This window comes from Plasmodium inui (genome assembly GCF_000524495.1).
Source record: "Plasmodium inui San Antonio 1 unplaced genomic scaffold supercont1.26, whole genome shotgun sequence".
Taxonomy (NCBI): Eukaryota; Apicomplexa; class Aconoidasida; order Haemosporida; family Plasmodiidae; genus Plasmodium; species Plasmodium inui.
The window spans coordinates 199,862-216,744 of NW_008481860.1; the positions used below are offsets into that span (position 1 = coordinate 199,862).

Genomic DNA, 16,883 nt, shown 5'->3' on the forward strand with positions numbered 1-16,883 from the left:
TGGAAAACATACGCATCTTTTTGCATAACCCTCTACCAATGTAAAAGAATAAAAAAGGGTAGGGAAAATTGATATAATAATAATGGGTGAATTTACATGGGTAAAATACGTCCCGCGTAGTTACTCGTGCACTGGGGAAAATCCTTCCACTTTAACTTAATGTGGGACTATTTTATATAAGCTGCTCCACATGTAGGAATGCTTTACAGCTCAACAAATTTGCTACACCACTAAGTGGAAATACGATTAGCAAACCCTTTATGCGTATGTGTCTTATATGGGCGCATGATCTACATCCACATGTTTGTCGCTGACGTACCAAATTGTGTACGTACGTTAGAGAAGGGGAAATTTTTGCTAACATGGCGTATAGCTATATGCCAAAACGTTTGCGCATGAATAATGTACGTACAGATCATGCGGGAAATTAAAAATTTATAAACGGAAATAAAAAAAACACGTAAAGATGTCAAAATGTTGCATTATGGCCTTTGCGCTTAAACAGCCTCGCAAAATTATTAAAATTGTAAAGAGTCAATTACCCAAAAATGGCATAAGAAAAAATAAAACAACAAAAAAAGGGCAAAAATCGCATATCTCATTATCAAATGTTGTGCAACTTGGGCGGTACAAAGGGGTCATAACTTCACTGTAAGAATGTTTTAAAATTTTCTTTTCCTCTTTTTCTTGTTATACTTTCTCAGTTCACGTATAACTGATTTCTGAAAGGAGAGAATTAGAAGAAAAAAAAAAAAAAAAAAATTTTAAATGAAGAGCTCAGGGAGCCCCCCACCAAAAAATAACATTTCCCTTAATGTGTAAAATTGATGGATGAATCGGCAACGCATAGGAGCATAATCTCCAAATGTACTAACACAACGGTGTAAACAAATTTACATAAACAGTTTTGTGCAAACTTATGTTGCGTATATATCTTCATGTACAACACACATTATGTAACTAAACGGGCGTGGCCCTTTCTTATCCTTTTTTTTTTTTTTTTACCTTCTTTGACAATTTTTTTAAAAAGGGGATTAACTTGTAAAGCTCCTTATCAGTTGGGTCGTCAAACCTAAGGGGAAAGGAATTCACCACAGCGCGTTTTGTAAATATATTAAGAATATGTACTTACAATGTAAATGCGCAAAATGGACACACCACTCATCGTACCAGCTTTTGATTAAGATGCAGTTGTCTTCGCAAAACTTATGGACGAAGGTTGAATTCTGAAAGGGGGAGGTGAAAGTCGGGGGTGGTAGTGAAGAAGCGCATTTTATGTGTTGCCTATTCCAAAATGGATATTCACACATATTCCTTCTTTTAACGCATTTTTGGTCATACATCAATGATAACGACGTTGTTTAAGTCTCGTCCCAATATTTTTAAATCCTTCACATAATTATTATTCCTAAAAAGTGTTTGCAAAGGGAAATTAATTTTTATTGTCTACCACTTTGCTCGTCAAGCCTACGACAAATTAAACGTTCCGTTATGAAAGCAAATGTGCATACCAAAAGGTGCAGGATTCCCTAAACAGCCGATACGCGCAGATGTTGTCCTTATCCAACTTGTCGATAACGGCGTTTGCATACTGAGTTGGAAAAAAACGGGGAACATAAATTTTTAAGAGGGAAAAAAACTTGTTGCGTTTTTAGGCAAGATGCACAAGTCTGCTCCGTTTGCTCCTATACCTATTTGCACCTTTACTCTTTTTCTTTTTTTTTTCTTTTTTACCTTGGGTAAGCTAGCTGTGAAAATAACCACTTCGTAATGTTTCGATATTTCCTTAAAAAAATGCTCCACGCCTTTTCACAAAAATGGAAAAATAAAAAGTAAATAAGAAATTATTACTTCTTCTATTGCGTGTCTTAGGTGAAGAGTGGTTCTGCGTCTGCATTTCTTATACTTCCTCTTCTTTTTTTTTTTAATCTTACCTGGTCTCTTATTCACATAAATTACACAGCGTCCGTCACCCAGCTCGATCTGTAAGAAAGTTCACGTGAAGAAATAATCAACCGCACAGCCGGCCAAAATGGCACACATGTAGATATGTATACATATATACATCTATCTATGTAGCCACGTGCGAACGGAAAGATGACCCCCTCCGTTTTATCACCCATTTGGGCACTTACGTGGATCCTGAAAGAATTGTACCTCTCCCCCCCTAACGTGCTATGAACAAGCGTCTCGTCTAGGTCGAGCACGATGGTCTTCCTCCCCTTGTGAGGAATAAAAAAAAAAGAAAAAAGAGATATTATATAACGTGATATGATGTCACCTTGCGCAGTCAGCCATGCGACTACCACCCAGGTGAATGAAACAGACGATTCAATGGATGCAATTCAAAAACGGTGATACGCAAAATTAAGATATTTCGTCACTCTGCAACGCTTTTGTAAAAGAGTTTCGCTCATAACCGAACGAACGAGCTGGGGTGTAAAAAATAGACACTTTCCCCACCTCGGAAACTTACCCTTTCTTCTTCCCTCTGTTCTCCCAACAAAAACTCCCGCGTTTGGTAATTTTCGCAATGGCCATCTCCTGCCCTTACATTGCTTCTTTTGTCCATCATTTTCTTCGAGCTGTACATGTTTAGCAACCGTAGACTTTTCAATTTTTTCATTTTTTTTTTCCTTTTTAAATGAAACTTCTTCTTTCCAATAACTTTATCGGATCCATTTTCTGCGGTGAGCGAGTCTAATGTCCTGGTCCTCTTTCTATGCTGGAAAAAGAGAAAGGACCTTAACTTCATAAAATACGATGGAAAATTTTTTTTCTTCTTTTTTAACCCATTTATTTTACGTTCCATTTTGGTGTCTTCATATTTGAGCTCAGAGATTCTGTTCAGATTTTTTTCCTTCCGATCTTCAAGCACTTTTTTTTTCTTCTGATAAGGATTGTCATAATTCTTTTCCTTCGACACGCTGGTTATTAAATCCTCCATCAGTAATTTCTGTTTATCGTATGACATGCTGTGGTTACATCTTTCATCTTCATCGACTGCATTGGTGTAATTATTCGAACAGTCCCTGTAGCTACTCTTTTTCCAAATTGAGCTGTCTTCATCAGTTCTCCCATTTGCAAGGGTATCATCTTCACGTGCATTGAAGCTGTCATTTTCGGTCATTAAATTTACACCATGTTTTAAGCTTCCATCAAGTTCGTTTCCAATGCAAACGCGCATTAAATCATCTGTGTCGGTGCTTACGTCCTCGACAGTCGCTGTTCCTTTTTCATCCATAAAAGGGTGATCCTCACCTTTCCTTTTCTTGTCACCCACTTCTATTCGATACGCAGAAAGGACTTCCTCTTCCACTTTTATATTCTTCTGGGCGATTTTTTTATTGAACGTGCTACCATTATATGCGTGATTTACACCGCTAACCATTTTTATGCCCCCCAAGTTGCTCATAGAATCATTTGGTGTTGCAAAACTGTGCGGGGGAAACTTCTCCGATGCGTGGCTCACTCGCCTGTCTAACTTCTCGCTTATCATTTTTCTACTCTCTTCTTTTCTGGACAGATTAAATATCTCATTTTTGTTAATAAAATTTTTTATCCTCAATTTATTTTTTCCAAAAAAGAAGAGTTTCTTTTTGCTACAATTTTTTTCCTTTCTGTTATTGGGGCTGTTAACTATGTCCGCGATTATTGATGTGTGCCGGGAGGATGTCTGCATGGGGTTTATCTTCTTTACGTTTATTCGCCCATCGGGTGGCGCTCCTTCCCCGGTTGTCTTCCCATTTTCTTCGTAGAAGAAGTGAAAAGTATTCTCCCGTTTCTTCCCCATTTTGTCACTAACGTTTTTACACACTGGGTCAGACTGATACCCACAATTCGTCTGCTTCACTGCGACTGGGTCACTTTTCTGTAATTCTGAAACATCTTTGATGGTACGTCTAACTTTACCTTGATGCTCTTGATTGGATACGTTCACGTTCGCAACACCCTCTTGGGGATCATCATTTTTGTTCTTTTGCACACAGAGAGCCAATGATTTCCACCTATGAGTCTCCCGTGCAGGGTCCTCCTTAAGGTGGTTGTGTCCTCTGCTTTGTTCCTCGCCCACTTGGCACTCTTCATTGTATTGTATAATTTGGCTCACACAATATTCCTCCCTATCAGTGTGGTCCTTCCGACCCTTCGCCCCACTTTCCACGATTTTAGCAATTTCCTTCTTCCCTTTCTTCGTCCTTCTACGCAAAAATGGTGCAATTGTTTTTTTATTGCTGCTGGAGATGTGCAACCCCTTTATCTTTATTTTGTCCACTTTATCTGCCTTTATCGAATTGTTACACAAAATGAAGTCGGCATTTTTCTTCCTTATAACATCTCCTAGTTGTTCTTCATTTCTACGATTGGGAGCAACTTCCGTTTTATCCTCTAAAGCGATTCTCCTCTGGTGCCCCCTGACACCACACTGTTTTATGTTCATGTCTGAAGGGTAACACTCAATGGTAGAGTCATCACCACTTGGCTGCAATACCAGTTTGGGAAATCTCTCTGCATACGAGATTATACCGGTAGCCCTTTTCAGCCTGCTCAGTTTTGTTATTTCCTTTGGCTTGAATGGCCTATCTCTTGCGATGTTTAAGAGAAGGAGCTTATTCATTCTGCTTTTTCTTTCCTCTAAAGTTTTCTCCAAAATTTTTGTCCTTTTCCTTTCATCTTCATACTTTACAGGATACGTTTCTTTCGTGTTATCATCTAGGGAATTATCTAAAATGTATTTGTGTTCCTCTTTTTCATTTGTGACAGAATCATAATTATCGTTTAGGTCGTTTTCTTCCTTTCTCATTCTGTTATTTTTGGGAGAGTCTTCGCTAAAGGCTTCGCGGTCCCTCCTTCCTGTGCTTCTTTCTTTTCCGTTTAATTTGTCCGTACAAGATATCGTAAAAATTTTGTTTTCTTCTCTTCTATGTTCTTTCGCCCTTTCCTCCGCTGCTTCCTCCCCCCTTCGGCATATCACACACCCCTCATGTGGAGTACATTCGCCTGTTACACTTTTTCCGAGGCTGTCTCCTCCCCCCTCTGAATCGAAAAAAAAATTTTCATCCTTCCTTTTTATTTTCAAAAATAAGTTTCTAAAAATTTTCACTTTTTCAGCTGAACATAGAATCTTTTTAGAAGAATTTCTCAATAGACGTACAAAATTTTCCTTCCTGAAATGTGTGTTGTCATTTTTTGTTTTCTCCACGCATTTACCATTCGGAGTAAGATGAACAGGGTTTTGGTTCGCCAACATATGTTTCTGTTCGCCTAACTGGTTAATAGCATTTTTGTTGTTCTTCTTGCTTTGAACGCTTTTTACATCCCCCTCTTTGATGCTCCCCCGGTGAGCAGCATTCCTTTCTTCACATATGTAATGACAACTGGGGAAGGAATGGAGCGGTCCCAATTTGCACACACCACTGTTGTTATGACTTGAAACCGAAAAGAGTATCCCATCATAATTTTCGCCTTCGTCTTGTCTCTTTTTGAGTAATTTTTTCTCTTTCTCCTCATTCATCATCTCTTTTTCGCTCTTCTTCGAATTCGTTTTCTTCAGCAAGCAGTAGACATCCTTATGGTTGTCATCGTTTAGTAAAAAATATTTCGGTACTATCTGGTACTCCAGTTTTTCTATTAATGTATTGTCCCCTAACTTTAGAATGATGTTTTCTCCCTCTTTTTTGGTCTTATTTGTGAGGTTCTTCATTTCGTGCGTTGACTTGGTTTTCCGGTCCTTGCATTTTTCCCCCCTCTGACGAGTAGCTCCCCTGGTTTAACAATTCGCTTCGCAGTTAGTTCGCCAATTAGCGCAGTTAGTTTGTTTCCTTTTTTTTTTTTTTTTTTTTACCCCTCTTTTCCAAAAATATAAATTATCAAGCTGAAAGGAAAAGTTGGCCCCCGTCTGCATCTACCCCTGCGTGCATAAGCACCAGGGGAATTTCCATACGGCTTCTTACTTGGCTATATTCTGAAGCGTGAGTTTTATGAGGCCAAGAAAGGAAAGGCACACAGTAAAATGGCGAGGTTAAAAAAGTGTACACCTCCGTGTCAGCACAACTTCGTGGCGCTTTTAAGTTTGACCCCTTTTCAAAACGGATCTTCACTATACTTACATTTGGTAGATATACTGAAAAACATGAAACATGCACTTTTGTAGGTTCCTTTTTCTCTTTCGACGTTCTTGTTATAAGGCCCAAGGTACATATAACTATAATTTACGGTGTGGTGCCTCCACGGAACTATAATTGCCTGAAGAGCCTTCTTCTTTGCATTGCCTCCCTGTGCCCTTCAACCAAATGAAGGGGCCTTTGTAGGGCTGTCCCCAACTGGGCAGTATTTCTATTCCCTTACGATTCTTCAATTCTGTGAGATATGTACAGCTACTTCGCCCTCTCTCCATCTATTTAGCTTTACTGTGTTTTATGTTGTTCTTTATAATTCCCTCCTTTTAAACAAAAGCTGGGGCAAAAATTTGCTCTTCAGTTGTTAAGTCAGATGAGGGTTTCTATCTCTACTGTAAACAATTATATCCCTTTTACTCCAGATTGTACATTTAATGGGACATAAAAAAAAAAACACATAATTATTCACAAATGTTACGAAATTTTGCGGAAAAAAAAATTTCCTAGATTTGTACTACTTAGACGAATGTTACCTAGAACAAATAAAGAATTAAATAAGTTAAAGTACAACCCTAGTTTTTAATAAACGAATGGCAATACAACAAAGTCGTAAAACAGCAAAGCATTTTTAATTCTTAACATCCCTTTGAAAAAAAAAAAGTCTACTAGAGAAGAGTTTCCTACTAAATCGAACTGTTTAAGTCTATACTTGGTGTATCTTTTTTTTTTCTTCTTAATTTTTACGTAACCATTTCTTCTTGTCAAATGCGCGTGGTATTCGTAAAAATGGGAATTCTTAAAATTTGTGCATATCTTTAAATTTCTGCAATTTAGGCAAATTTTGAAAGTATATGCAAGTTGAAGGTACCACTCCATAACATGAGAAGCGTCTGCATGTACATATGCATGCACAGCCCACGCTCATAAAAACGTACAGAAAAATTAAACATAAGTGTACAAATATAAATATTCTTATCCGCAAGGACTGTAATCACCCCCTTCCCAGCACGTAAAAAGTTTGGAGTGCTATTGTCTGGGGAGCGCATTATCCCTCGAGGAAATCACTGGCGAATACGACTATTTCTGCATGTGTAGATAAGTGAGTACGAACACGCGTACTTGACCATACGTATGCATGTATGTCTTGACCTATACATTTACATATTCGCAATTCTGCCGAGGTGAAGTAAGCCTCGCAGTGGAAACAGTGCATGTGAAACAAGTTATGGCCTACGTGCCTCATAAAGGGGCGCACGTAAAATGTATATACACAAACAGATCGCCTTGTGCGTGACGGCACAATGTTTTCAAAAATTTCGAAGTTTATGTTTTCCCTCGTGAAGTCATATATATACAAGGGGACAAACGCAAAAGGTTCCGCGAACATGTGAGAGCCGCTCGCCGAAATGTCTGTGTAACGACTTTGCCAAAGGGGGCGCACAGGTATGCATTACATACATATCTATATACATATATATTTATATATACTATGCGCACATGCGCGGTATGCTTAACGCGCCAGTGGAGTAGAGAAAATCGCACCAGTGTGTTCACCGTTCCTTAATTTCCCACGCAATTTCTCATTCCACTTCAACGTAAAAAATGATGATAAAAACGCCTATCGTTGCTTCCTCTTAAAAAGACCGTTTACAAACACATCTGATGCAATACAAATGGGGGAAATTCTTGCACAAAGCGCCATCGAATAAATGGCATTTTTAAACCGTCCTTTGTTGTTAGCCATCACAAATGTATAGATTCAAGAATAGACACATGGGAAGGAAAATACTTTACCAAAACGAATAAAAAAAATTTCCTTAAAAAAAGTACCATACATTTTCACACAGTCGCTCCTCCTGAAAATAGAGCACATGGACATAGAAAATAAAATTTTAAAAAAAAGGAACCCCTACTATTTTGTAAAAACGAAGAACGCCTTTTTTTTTCCGTTTCCTTTTCCCTGCTATATTTCTGCATTGACATTGTTGAAAAAAAAAGGACAATACAACAAAATTCTCCCTCCCCCAATAGGGCCATTTGAACAGTCTATAATATTCTTATGAACATTTTTTGTGTCTTCTGAGAGGAAACGAAAAATTTGCAAACACTGACATGGATCCTCCATATGTGGAACACCTTTCTGCCCTGTTAAAAACTCCATTCGTGTTAAAATTAGGTAGCTCGCGATTTTCCATAACCACCTGCTGGTTCATTTTCTGCTTATTCAATTCCCCATTTTTCGCCCCTTTGCTGTACCCTCTTGAAATATTCAGGAACACATAAGCGCCTGCCTATGCTTACATTTTTGTGCATAGAACTTAGGCGTGCAGGAAAAAACATGTTCACTTAACATCCACAAAGTTTTCCGACACAGAAGAAGGGGAAGGTGAAAACTGCCCCTTCGTTCGAATAATGCAACTATATATATATAAATATGTGCACTTATATATAAATACGTACTCAAGCGCCCGCACAGTTTTGGGGAAAAATGACAACTTCACTGCGTGGTGCAGAAAGCTCGCCGCTTCAGGGCATCCCTTTTTGTACTTCACAATTTGTATGCCCTTTCAAGTGAAAGGGAAAAAAAAATTCCAGATTGCGACTACATTTCTTTATAAAAAGAAATATGCTCTTGGGAATTTCCTAACCCACTTCGTTAATTTGAAAAGTTTGTCGTTCCTTCCCTGTTTAGGCATGCTCAAAAAAAAACGCTGTTTTTTTCCCCCTCCACAATAAAAGGGCCTTTATCACGTAGTAATATTATAATTTTACATTAACGTGAAAAAAAATTACTCCCTTTCTCACAAATTATGTAAGGTATTAGCGAATATTCCTTTATTTACATACGTATCTACATTTTACTTTCGTCCCGTTCGCAATAAGTGACCCGAAGGTTTCTCCTGCGCAAATTTCGGTTGAAACATCTCCTCCAGGAGAAGGAAGAATAATCGTGACATTACTTCTCTTCGAAAATTAAGGAAAAAAAAAAAAAAAGAAACAATCAATAATGAGGTGGATTTAATTCTACTGGTAGAGTCTCCACCCGCAGTCTTCATCTTAGTCGCACGAATCCTTAACAAGAAAAAATCGCAAAAATGTCTGTCCCAACCTTATCAAATAAGCCAGAAAACATCGACCTGCTTGTACTGCCGCCTGGAGAAAAAAAGTAATTGAAAAAACGAAGTGGAATGTGCATATATTGATGAAAGTGTGGAGAGAGTGCGTTGTAGAAGCAAACGAATCAACAAAAGAGGGGAAAGCCGCTTTAGGGCGAAAGCTGCACGAAAATGTATTCTGCGCAGAGCGCTTGGAAAACATCTGGAAAATCGTCCTTTAATCTAGATTATTTAAGCTAACTCTACATAACCATGTTGCTCGTTACTGCCGCGCTTTGAATGATTTCCATCGAAATGCTACCCCCCGCTTTTGTACTTTCAAATTGGGAGACTTGCTAAGGAGAGAAATTGAGACCCTCATTCATGAGCTCGTTAACGTGATCGTGCACATCACCACAAACTTAATCGCTGGCGTTAGCACTTAAGTGTGATTCCCACCATACGAACAACTTTCATGTAATATCTTCCAAGAAAAAAAAAAAAAAACCTGCTCATTTCCCCCACCGCTTGCATTTCAAATGTCGACAGAGTCAATTGCGAAATATCGGAGAAAGGCGACTGCAATATATTTACCATAAAACTGGAGGACCACACCATAGGGAATTTGATAAAGCAGTAAGATGCGTTCAGAAAAGGGAGGACATCCAGCCGCGCACATTGTGTGCACTTATTGTGTGTCCTTTTCGAATGTGTGTTTATCGCGTTTGTGTTGTCGACTTCCACCCCTTGCTTTCTCGCATATGTGCCGCCACGCATGACGGAAAGAAGCTTTCCCTGCCAGACAATCACCTGTTTCTTCCCCTCATTAGGGCACTTTGCCAAGACCCCAAGGTCACGTTCGCAGCATATAGACAACCGCATCCTCTGCAAAACACGATCGAAATAACCATTAAGCCGAAGGGTTATGCAGGGGTTAAGTTGCTTTCAGATAATGTGAACAGTTTGCTGTCCGATGTGTCACAGCTGCGGGAAACGTTTAAGGTAATCACGATAAATGGAAAAAAAAAAAAAGAAAAAAGGTCGTAAGTAAAGACCCTTCGAACATGTATAAGCAGAAAGGAAAGATAAACGTGGTTTTTTTTTTTCTCCTTTTCAACTCTCGCTTGTACCATTTTAATACCTTACCACTACCCCGATTCACCCTTTTGCTATTCCCCCATCCTTTAGAAAAAGGTCCAACGGTACAAGGAAAAGAGTGTGTATTACGCAGACGAGTGATGTTGATAATCCTCTACAGAGTTTCCTACGTCATTCCTTTTTTGATAATTTGAATTATGCTTACACAGAACAATTTTTTTTTTCACCCTCCCTCTTGAATCCACGTTTCGTGTTGTACATATGTATACGCCCTAATGCATATGCGAGCGTGCATGTAGGGGCGCACACATAAAAATATGCTCAAATGTTGGCGTCCTATTTGTTTGAAAATTTTTTGTTCTATACACCCCACCCCTGTACAATCATATTACCTCATAATTTTAACTCTTTTGCTAACATTTTTTAAGCTACAGCATGTTTGTTTTTAAAAAAAGCATCATACACACTACATGGCGTCTCTCCCCCTAGGGATAACAAATTGGCTGTTCGTATCCGCGCATGAGCATGTGTATGTATACCTTTGCGCGCATTCTGCATTTTTGCGAACACAAGATGTAATCTTTTTTATTTCTTATTTTCTGATTTTTGATTTTTCATTTTTGGTGTTCTCATTTTTTGATTTTCTCTCACCTGTGCAAGGAAAGCAGCTGCCCTGTGTTATAGCCCCATATTATTGTCGGATGACTCATACACCATTGCATGAACGAAATTCACTTATGTATACAATTGTGCAGGTCACTTAACTTTATGTTTCCCTTGCACTTGAGTTATTGTTTCGCTAGCATATGCACTGCACATTTGTATATATACATATATATATATATAATTGTACGTATGCATATTTTTCTTTCTTTTAAGCCACCGAGTTAACCAACTTATTACCATTTTTTGATCTGTTAATTTGCTTAAAAATAAATGTAAAAATTCCCCTATTCGTGCGAAGCAAGCATTTAATGTTTCCCACAAAAGTAGAAAAAGATGCTTTTGTGGAATTCCCAGAAATGCAATTATAGCTGTATTATTTTTAAACTCCAAAGTGTGCTAAAAGATTTGGATGACGTTTACGCAGAGGGGGAAATTTCGCGAAAAGAAAAAAAGCTCCACAGCGTGCCTTAGCACATGTGCTATTGGGATCAAACTTGTTCAGCCACAGAGGGGCAGTCCCCTACATGTGAATGAGCTCGGTTGCGGCGATATAGTGGCAGCTAAGTAATGAAAGCTATGTAATGAAAGCTATGTAATGGAAGCTATGTAATGGAAGCTATGTAATGGAAACTATGTAATAGGAGCTATGCAGCGGCAGCTAAAGTGATTTAACTTGGAAAAAACAATTTGATCCCATCACCAGATCGGATTTTCACCCCCCCAAGGGACACCCGTTTTTATAGCTACTGCGCTTCGGCGCCCGGTTCTATTCTTCTGTGCGCCGAAGCATACGTAGTTCCAAAGGAGTCCTCCAAAAACCAACCCGCCAAAATGAAAGACTTATTCTTCGCAGACATCAACAGGGCTCTCCTCCTGAGACACTACGACAACAAACTGCTATTGGTCAGCGGAAACAAAATAAAATTTTATACATACGAGGAAATAAAAAAGGTGGTTCGCGCACAAAATATTGCCATCTACGGCGTCGATTATATAAATAAAAATGAAAAAATTGTGTATATTTCGAATAACGTAAAGTTAAAGTGCCCCCTCAGAATTAGTGAAGCCCGTTTTGGAGGAACGGGCATCCGCTCGTTCAACAATGATAATGGCATAGCTACAGAAGGGAAAAGGGACCAAATCAGTCAGATTGGCAACCCACCTGCAGAAATTCCAACCTCGCAGAACTCACATGAGAGTAACCCCAACAATGCTGATTCGTGTAATGGTGCCCCACATAGTGATAACCTTCCCAATGGAGTCGCAACAACTACCGGAGAATCGCGCAGCGCTAGCAATATGTTAGCGGATGACCACGGAATGAAAGGGGACACCTCCAAGGCTGCAACAAACCACGTCTGCATCGCCTTTGAACACGGAAATGTGTGTATCTTCTCAGAAGACGAAACTATCAAGGAGTTCATTTACGAAAAATTAATATATAGGAAAGTATGCGACATCGTTAAAATGGAAATGTTCCAAATTAATAACAATCTGAACTGCTTAATTCTTTACAGGGATTACACCTTAATTTTGTACAGGGACAGGTACCTCAGTTCTATTAAGCTCCCGACGCATGAGTATGCGTATAATTTCTGCCTGAGCACGAACTATCAAAATATCGCCGTCTTCAACCACATCAATATGTACATATATGACATTTCGAAGAAGGATCTTTGTATGGACGGCAAGCAGGATACGAAGGCAGAGGGGGGAACACAGGAGTCAAGTGGAGTGAAGGACACTGGAGAGAGTTGCAACAACGGGGGAAGCAGCAACAACGGGGGCAGCGGCGACAACCGGGGTAGAGGCGACAACCGGGGTAGAGGCGACAACCGGGGTAGCGGCGACAATGGTGATAGGAGTTGTAACAGCGGAGACGCCACCGCAAACAACTGTGTCGAGGTGAAGAACATCTTCGAGCTTTCGAAGAATTACAAAAATATTCTGAATTGCGACTGGCATCCAAAAAACCACTGCATCTCCCTGTGTGGGAAAAAGGCCGTGCGGTACCTAACCATATACAACTACAAGGTGTACGAATTTTCTGGAGCAGAAATTCACGAGTCTTTTATCAACGCCAGCAAGTTCATCACCATTTCGGACAACGTAATTTTACTGACTACATTAAGTTGCGCCGATTACCTTTTTTGCGTGTGGGAATTCGAACTGGAGTACTGCCTCTACAAATTTAAGAGCGAGTATCTTATTTCCCACTTTGATCTGTCCTATTTCAATGACCATCTTCATATGTCAATGCTAGCCCAGGAGAAGCACTTAGCCAACGTAAAACTGCTGGGGGAAAAAATCTTGCAAAAAATCGAGTGGAACGATTCTGAAAAGGAGGCAAGTAGCGCTGAAGAGGAATACCAAAATGATGATTCCAACTGGGAGCGTTCCACTGCTGGAAAACCAATTCATCAGAAGCAAACCATAAACAACATTGCTGATATTTTGAAAGACAACAATAACTACCACATGGAGAGGAAGAAAAAACTTAGAGTGAAGAGCACGTCGACATTTCTAAATCAGCGAAATAAAATTAGTAACGAGTTACACACAGGCAGTAATGATAAGCGAAGGATTATCGATTCATATTCGGACGAACTGTACCTTCATTTGAATAACGTAAAAAAGAGGAAAAAGAAAATATTCACGGATGACGATGGAGAAAGCAAAGACACCTTTATCAACATGTCACATAAGAAAGTTGCACGGGATCGAGATGGAGATGCGCAAAACAAGAGGGAAGACAAGGCGGATGAGTACTACGAAGGTAGGAAGGCAGACAGAAACAGCGACTACCAGTACAATAGTGACGAAAATGAGAAACATATTTCGAATAATAAAAAGAGACACACAAACCGAGATGAAGAAGACAATGAGTACAATCCGAAGGTATACAATTTACAAGATTTTATAAACAAAAATAAAGATGTCATAAGGAATAGAACTAAAGGAGGACGCCATGCCGACCCACTTTTTGCAGACAGAAATTATTTGTTCGATAATGAAGATGACCAGAAAAGCGTAACCGGATTTAATACCTACGTTAAGGACAAATTTGATCAACTGAGACAACTAAAAAATCAAGTAGATTTGCTGCAAAAGGAGATTAATGGTTATACAAAAATTAATCATGACGATTTTATTGTACTATGTCCAGGGTTATGTGAAGAACCAGAAAATATAAATGATCAGTGGTGTATGTTCTGGAATGATATAGGACATATAACAAAGAAAAAAGAAGGAAACAAGACCTACATTTATTTATACCTCTTCAGAGGGGAAGATGTTGGGAAGAAAAAAATCACCGATATTTACAACGTAACGTCTGCATCACTAAGTGCCTACGGATTTGCTTTAGCATCCAACCCCTACGAAAAATCCTTCTCAAAAATTAACAGCATATTATGTTTTCACAATCTGAGGGATAATGTCATTTGGAACAAATACCTACCAAATGATGAGTTCATAAAAGGAGTAGCCAACGGAAATAACTTCGTCGCCATTGTCACATCTAGTAATTTTCTTAGAGTCTATTCTACCTATGGATATATAATCAGCACCTTTCTCTTGAAGGGTTTACCTGTAGCTCTCTGTGCATATGAGCACCTCCTTTTTGTGATCACCTGTCAATATATTTTTGAAGATGTCTCCACATATAACATAAACAACACATATCATTGTACCCTCTACAAAGTAAATGAAAATTTTACCAACTTGAAATCCAACAAATACAACACATATCACATAACGATACTGTACGATGATGTTTTGTCTCTCCCTTCATGTCATTATTTGAATTGGGTCAACATATCCAACTTTGGCATTCCATACGTTAGGGACACATCCAACTTTATATATGGATTATACCCTCTTTTTAAGAACAGCACCAACCATATTGTGTATGATTGGGTCCCAGTTTTCGATTTCAACAATTTGAATAAAATAGAACCGACGGAAAGGAGGACTGCTGGACAAAACGTAAAACATCTCCATGGAAACATGAAAGGTAGTAGCAAAAACACTGCTACTGACGAAGGACAGGATCCAGGTGAGAAAGGACAAAATGAACAAGACATGAATGATGATAACCCCGATGATGATCTCCTTACCTACAGAGAATGCAACTACTACCCTCTCTATTTTGACAGTTATGAACAAATCTCCGTTATCAAATTAAATAAAAATGAAATCGAACCTAGGTCGAACAAGATAGAAAGCTGTCTAGGTTACAACGTAGAGAAGAAATACATCCTTACCAACGAATGCAACCTAATTAAGTATGAAAGATTTGTTAAGTTGATACAAACCAATCCGAACCTCTCCCTAGACAACGATTCTAACAATAGCGACTTTACTTCCTTACCTTGGGAGCAGTACGACGAATTGCGCTGTAGAGTCGACCTATTCTGCAAACAGCTATTTGCGAACATACACTATGACTACATGAATGATGGCAAAAATAAAAGTGCCAGTGATACCCTAAAATCGCTAAACAAATTATACGATAAGTGGATTATGCGAATGTTTGCTATACTCAAAAATGATAAAAAAAATCAAAAACTAGCTGTCAAGACGTCTAGGTTATTCAAAAATATTAAAAATATGATGCTGTCTATAAGTCTCGTGGATGACGAATACAGCACGCTGCACAGCGAAATTACAAACGAATATTTAAAAAGACAAATCAAAGATGAAAGCTACAAAAATTTTGAACAAAATTTACATTACGATGAAGATTATAAAGACGACGAGCAGAAACGCAAAGAAATATACGAAAAGTGTTACAACAATAATCACCACATGTCTGAGGATGAGAAAAAAAACCTCCCCGACATTAAACAAACGAACCAACAGTACATCAATGTCGCCAAGACGCAGGGCGACCATAAGGAGAGAAAGGAAAGTGGCTTCCTCGATAAATTCTTTACAGGTGTAACGAAAAATCAAAGTGTGGACAACCTCTTCTCGCAGGAAAAAAAAACCACCCAAATTAAGAAAAAGAACACCTTGGAGAGTTTCTTCTCCGAGCTGAAGGAGAACTGAGGCGAGGGAGGCAAATGATAGGAAAGGGGTGTGAAAGGACGGTGAAACGCGAATTCGGAGGAGCACCCGTTCCCAACCTATAGCAGCGCATTTACATCTAGACACATTACCGTGTTGTTCAATTTTCTGCCCATTCTTCGATGTTTCTTTTTTTTTCTTTATTTCGTCACATGCTCGATCACGCATGCTTCGCTATTTACCCTCTCGATGGCCCCTCCTTTCGTGCCAAACTAAAAAGTCTCACCCCCGAAAGCAATCCCTTCGAGGAAATTGCACATTTGGCCGAGCCAAACCAGCTGAAGGCAAACCCTTAGAGCAATTTGAATTAAACGTCTTATGTCGCCACGTCTTTTTTGTTCCTTTTGAGCAAATCCGTACTGCTCACCGAAACAAGGGCGAACCTGAAAAGAGTACCCCAATGCGTTTTCGGCTCACCCGTTTCTCTAGTGCTATGTATCTCCCCGGTTGCACTTTCTTGTGACGCATCGCACCATTTGACTTTAAACGCGCAGGTAGGCAAGGTGGTAGGTACTTGCGTGCGCACCACGTGGACACTATTCCTCATAGAAAAGAAACACTCCCCGGGGCTTCGTTGGACTCAAAAAAATAAAGGAAAATTAGAAGCAATTATGGTCTGCACAATTGCAGATTGCAAATTGCAGAGTGCAAACTGATGAATTAGCGATGCCCAGAAGGCATGCCACCTCCACTTGGGACGCTTTCCACCTCACTATTCCATGCATGTACAAAAAAACGAGACATAAAAAAAAATAATAATAAAATAAAACAAAATAAAATAAGATAAATATATCTAACCAGTTGCGGGCTGGCTTATCCAAGATGACCATTCGCCTAA

General features: G+C 39.1%; 3 protein-coding genes across 3 annotated transcripts; 2 read left to right on the forward strand and 1 right to left on the reverse strand.

Moving 5' to 3' along the window:
- Nucleotides 1-662: 662 nt before the first annotated feature.
- Nucleotides 663-5,701, reverse strand: C922_04633 (hypothetical protein; the record flags this gene model as incomplete). Its single annotated transcript, XM_008820212.1, has 9 exons — nucleotides 663-722; nucleotides 1,006-1,072; nucleotides 1,171-1,226; nucleotides 1,342-1,408; nucleotides 1,512-1,591; nucleotides 1,735-1,797; nucleotides 1,951-1,983; nucleotides 2,136-2,222; nucleotides 2,477-5,701. 9 exons carry the CDS (start codon nucleotides 5,699-5,701, stop codon nucleotides 663-665), a joined length of 3,738 nt encoding a protein of 1,245 aa, XP_008818434.1.
- Nucleotides 5,702-9,211: 3,510 nt separating this feature from the next.
- On the forward strand, nucleotides 9,212-10,450 carry C922_04634 (DNA-directed RNA polymerase II subunit RPB11; the record flags this gene model as incomplete). The annotated part of the gene is made up of 4 exons (XM_008820213.1): nucleotides 9,212-9,282; nucleotides 9,761-9,847; nucleotides 10,042-10,213; nucleotides 10,400-10,450. 4 exons carry the CDS (start codon nucleotides 9,212-9,214, stop codon nucleotides 10,448-10,450), a joined length of 381 nt encoding a protein of 126 aa, XP_008818435.1.
- Nucleotides 10,451-11,806: 1,356 nt separating this feature from the next.
- C922_04635 (hypothetical protein) lies at nucleotides 11,807-16,027 on the forward strand (the record flags this gene model as incomplete). Its single annotated transcript, XM_008820214.1, has 1 exon — nucleotides 11,807-16,027. The coding sequence occupies one exon, from the start codon at nucleotides 11,807-11,809 to the stop codon at nucleotides 16,025-16,027; it is 4,221 nt and encodes a 1,406-aa protein (XP_008818436.1).
- Between the last annotated feature and the right edge of the window lie 856 nt (nucleotides 16,028-16,883).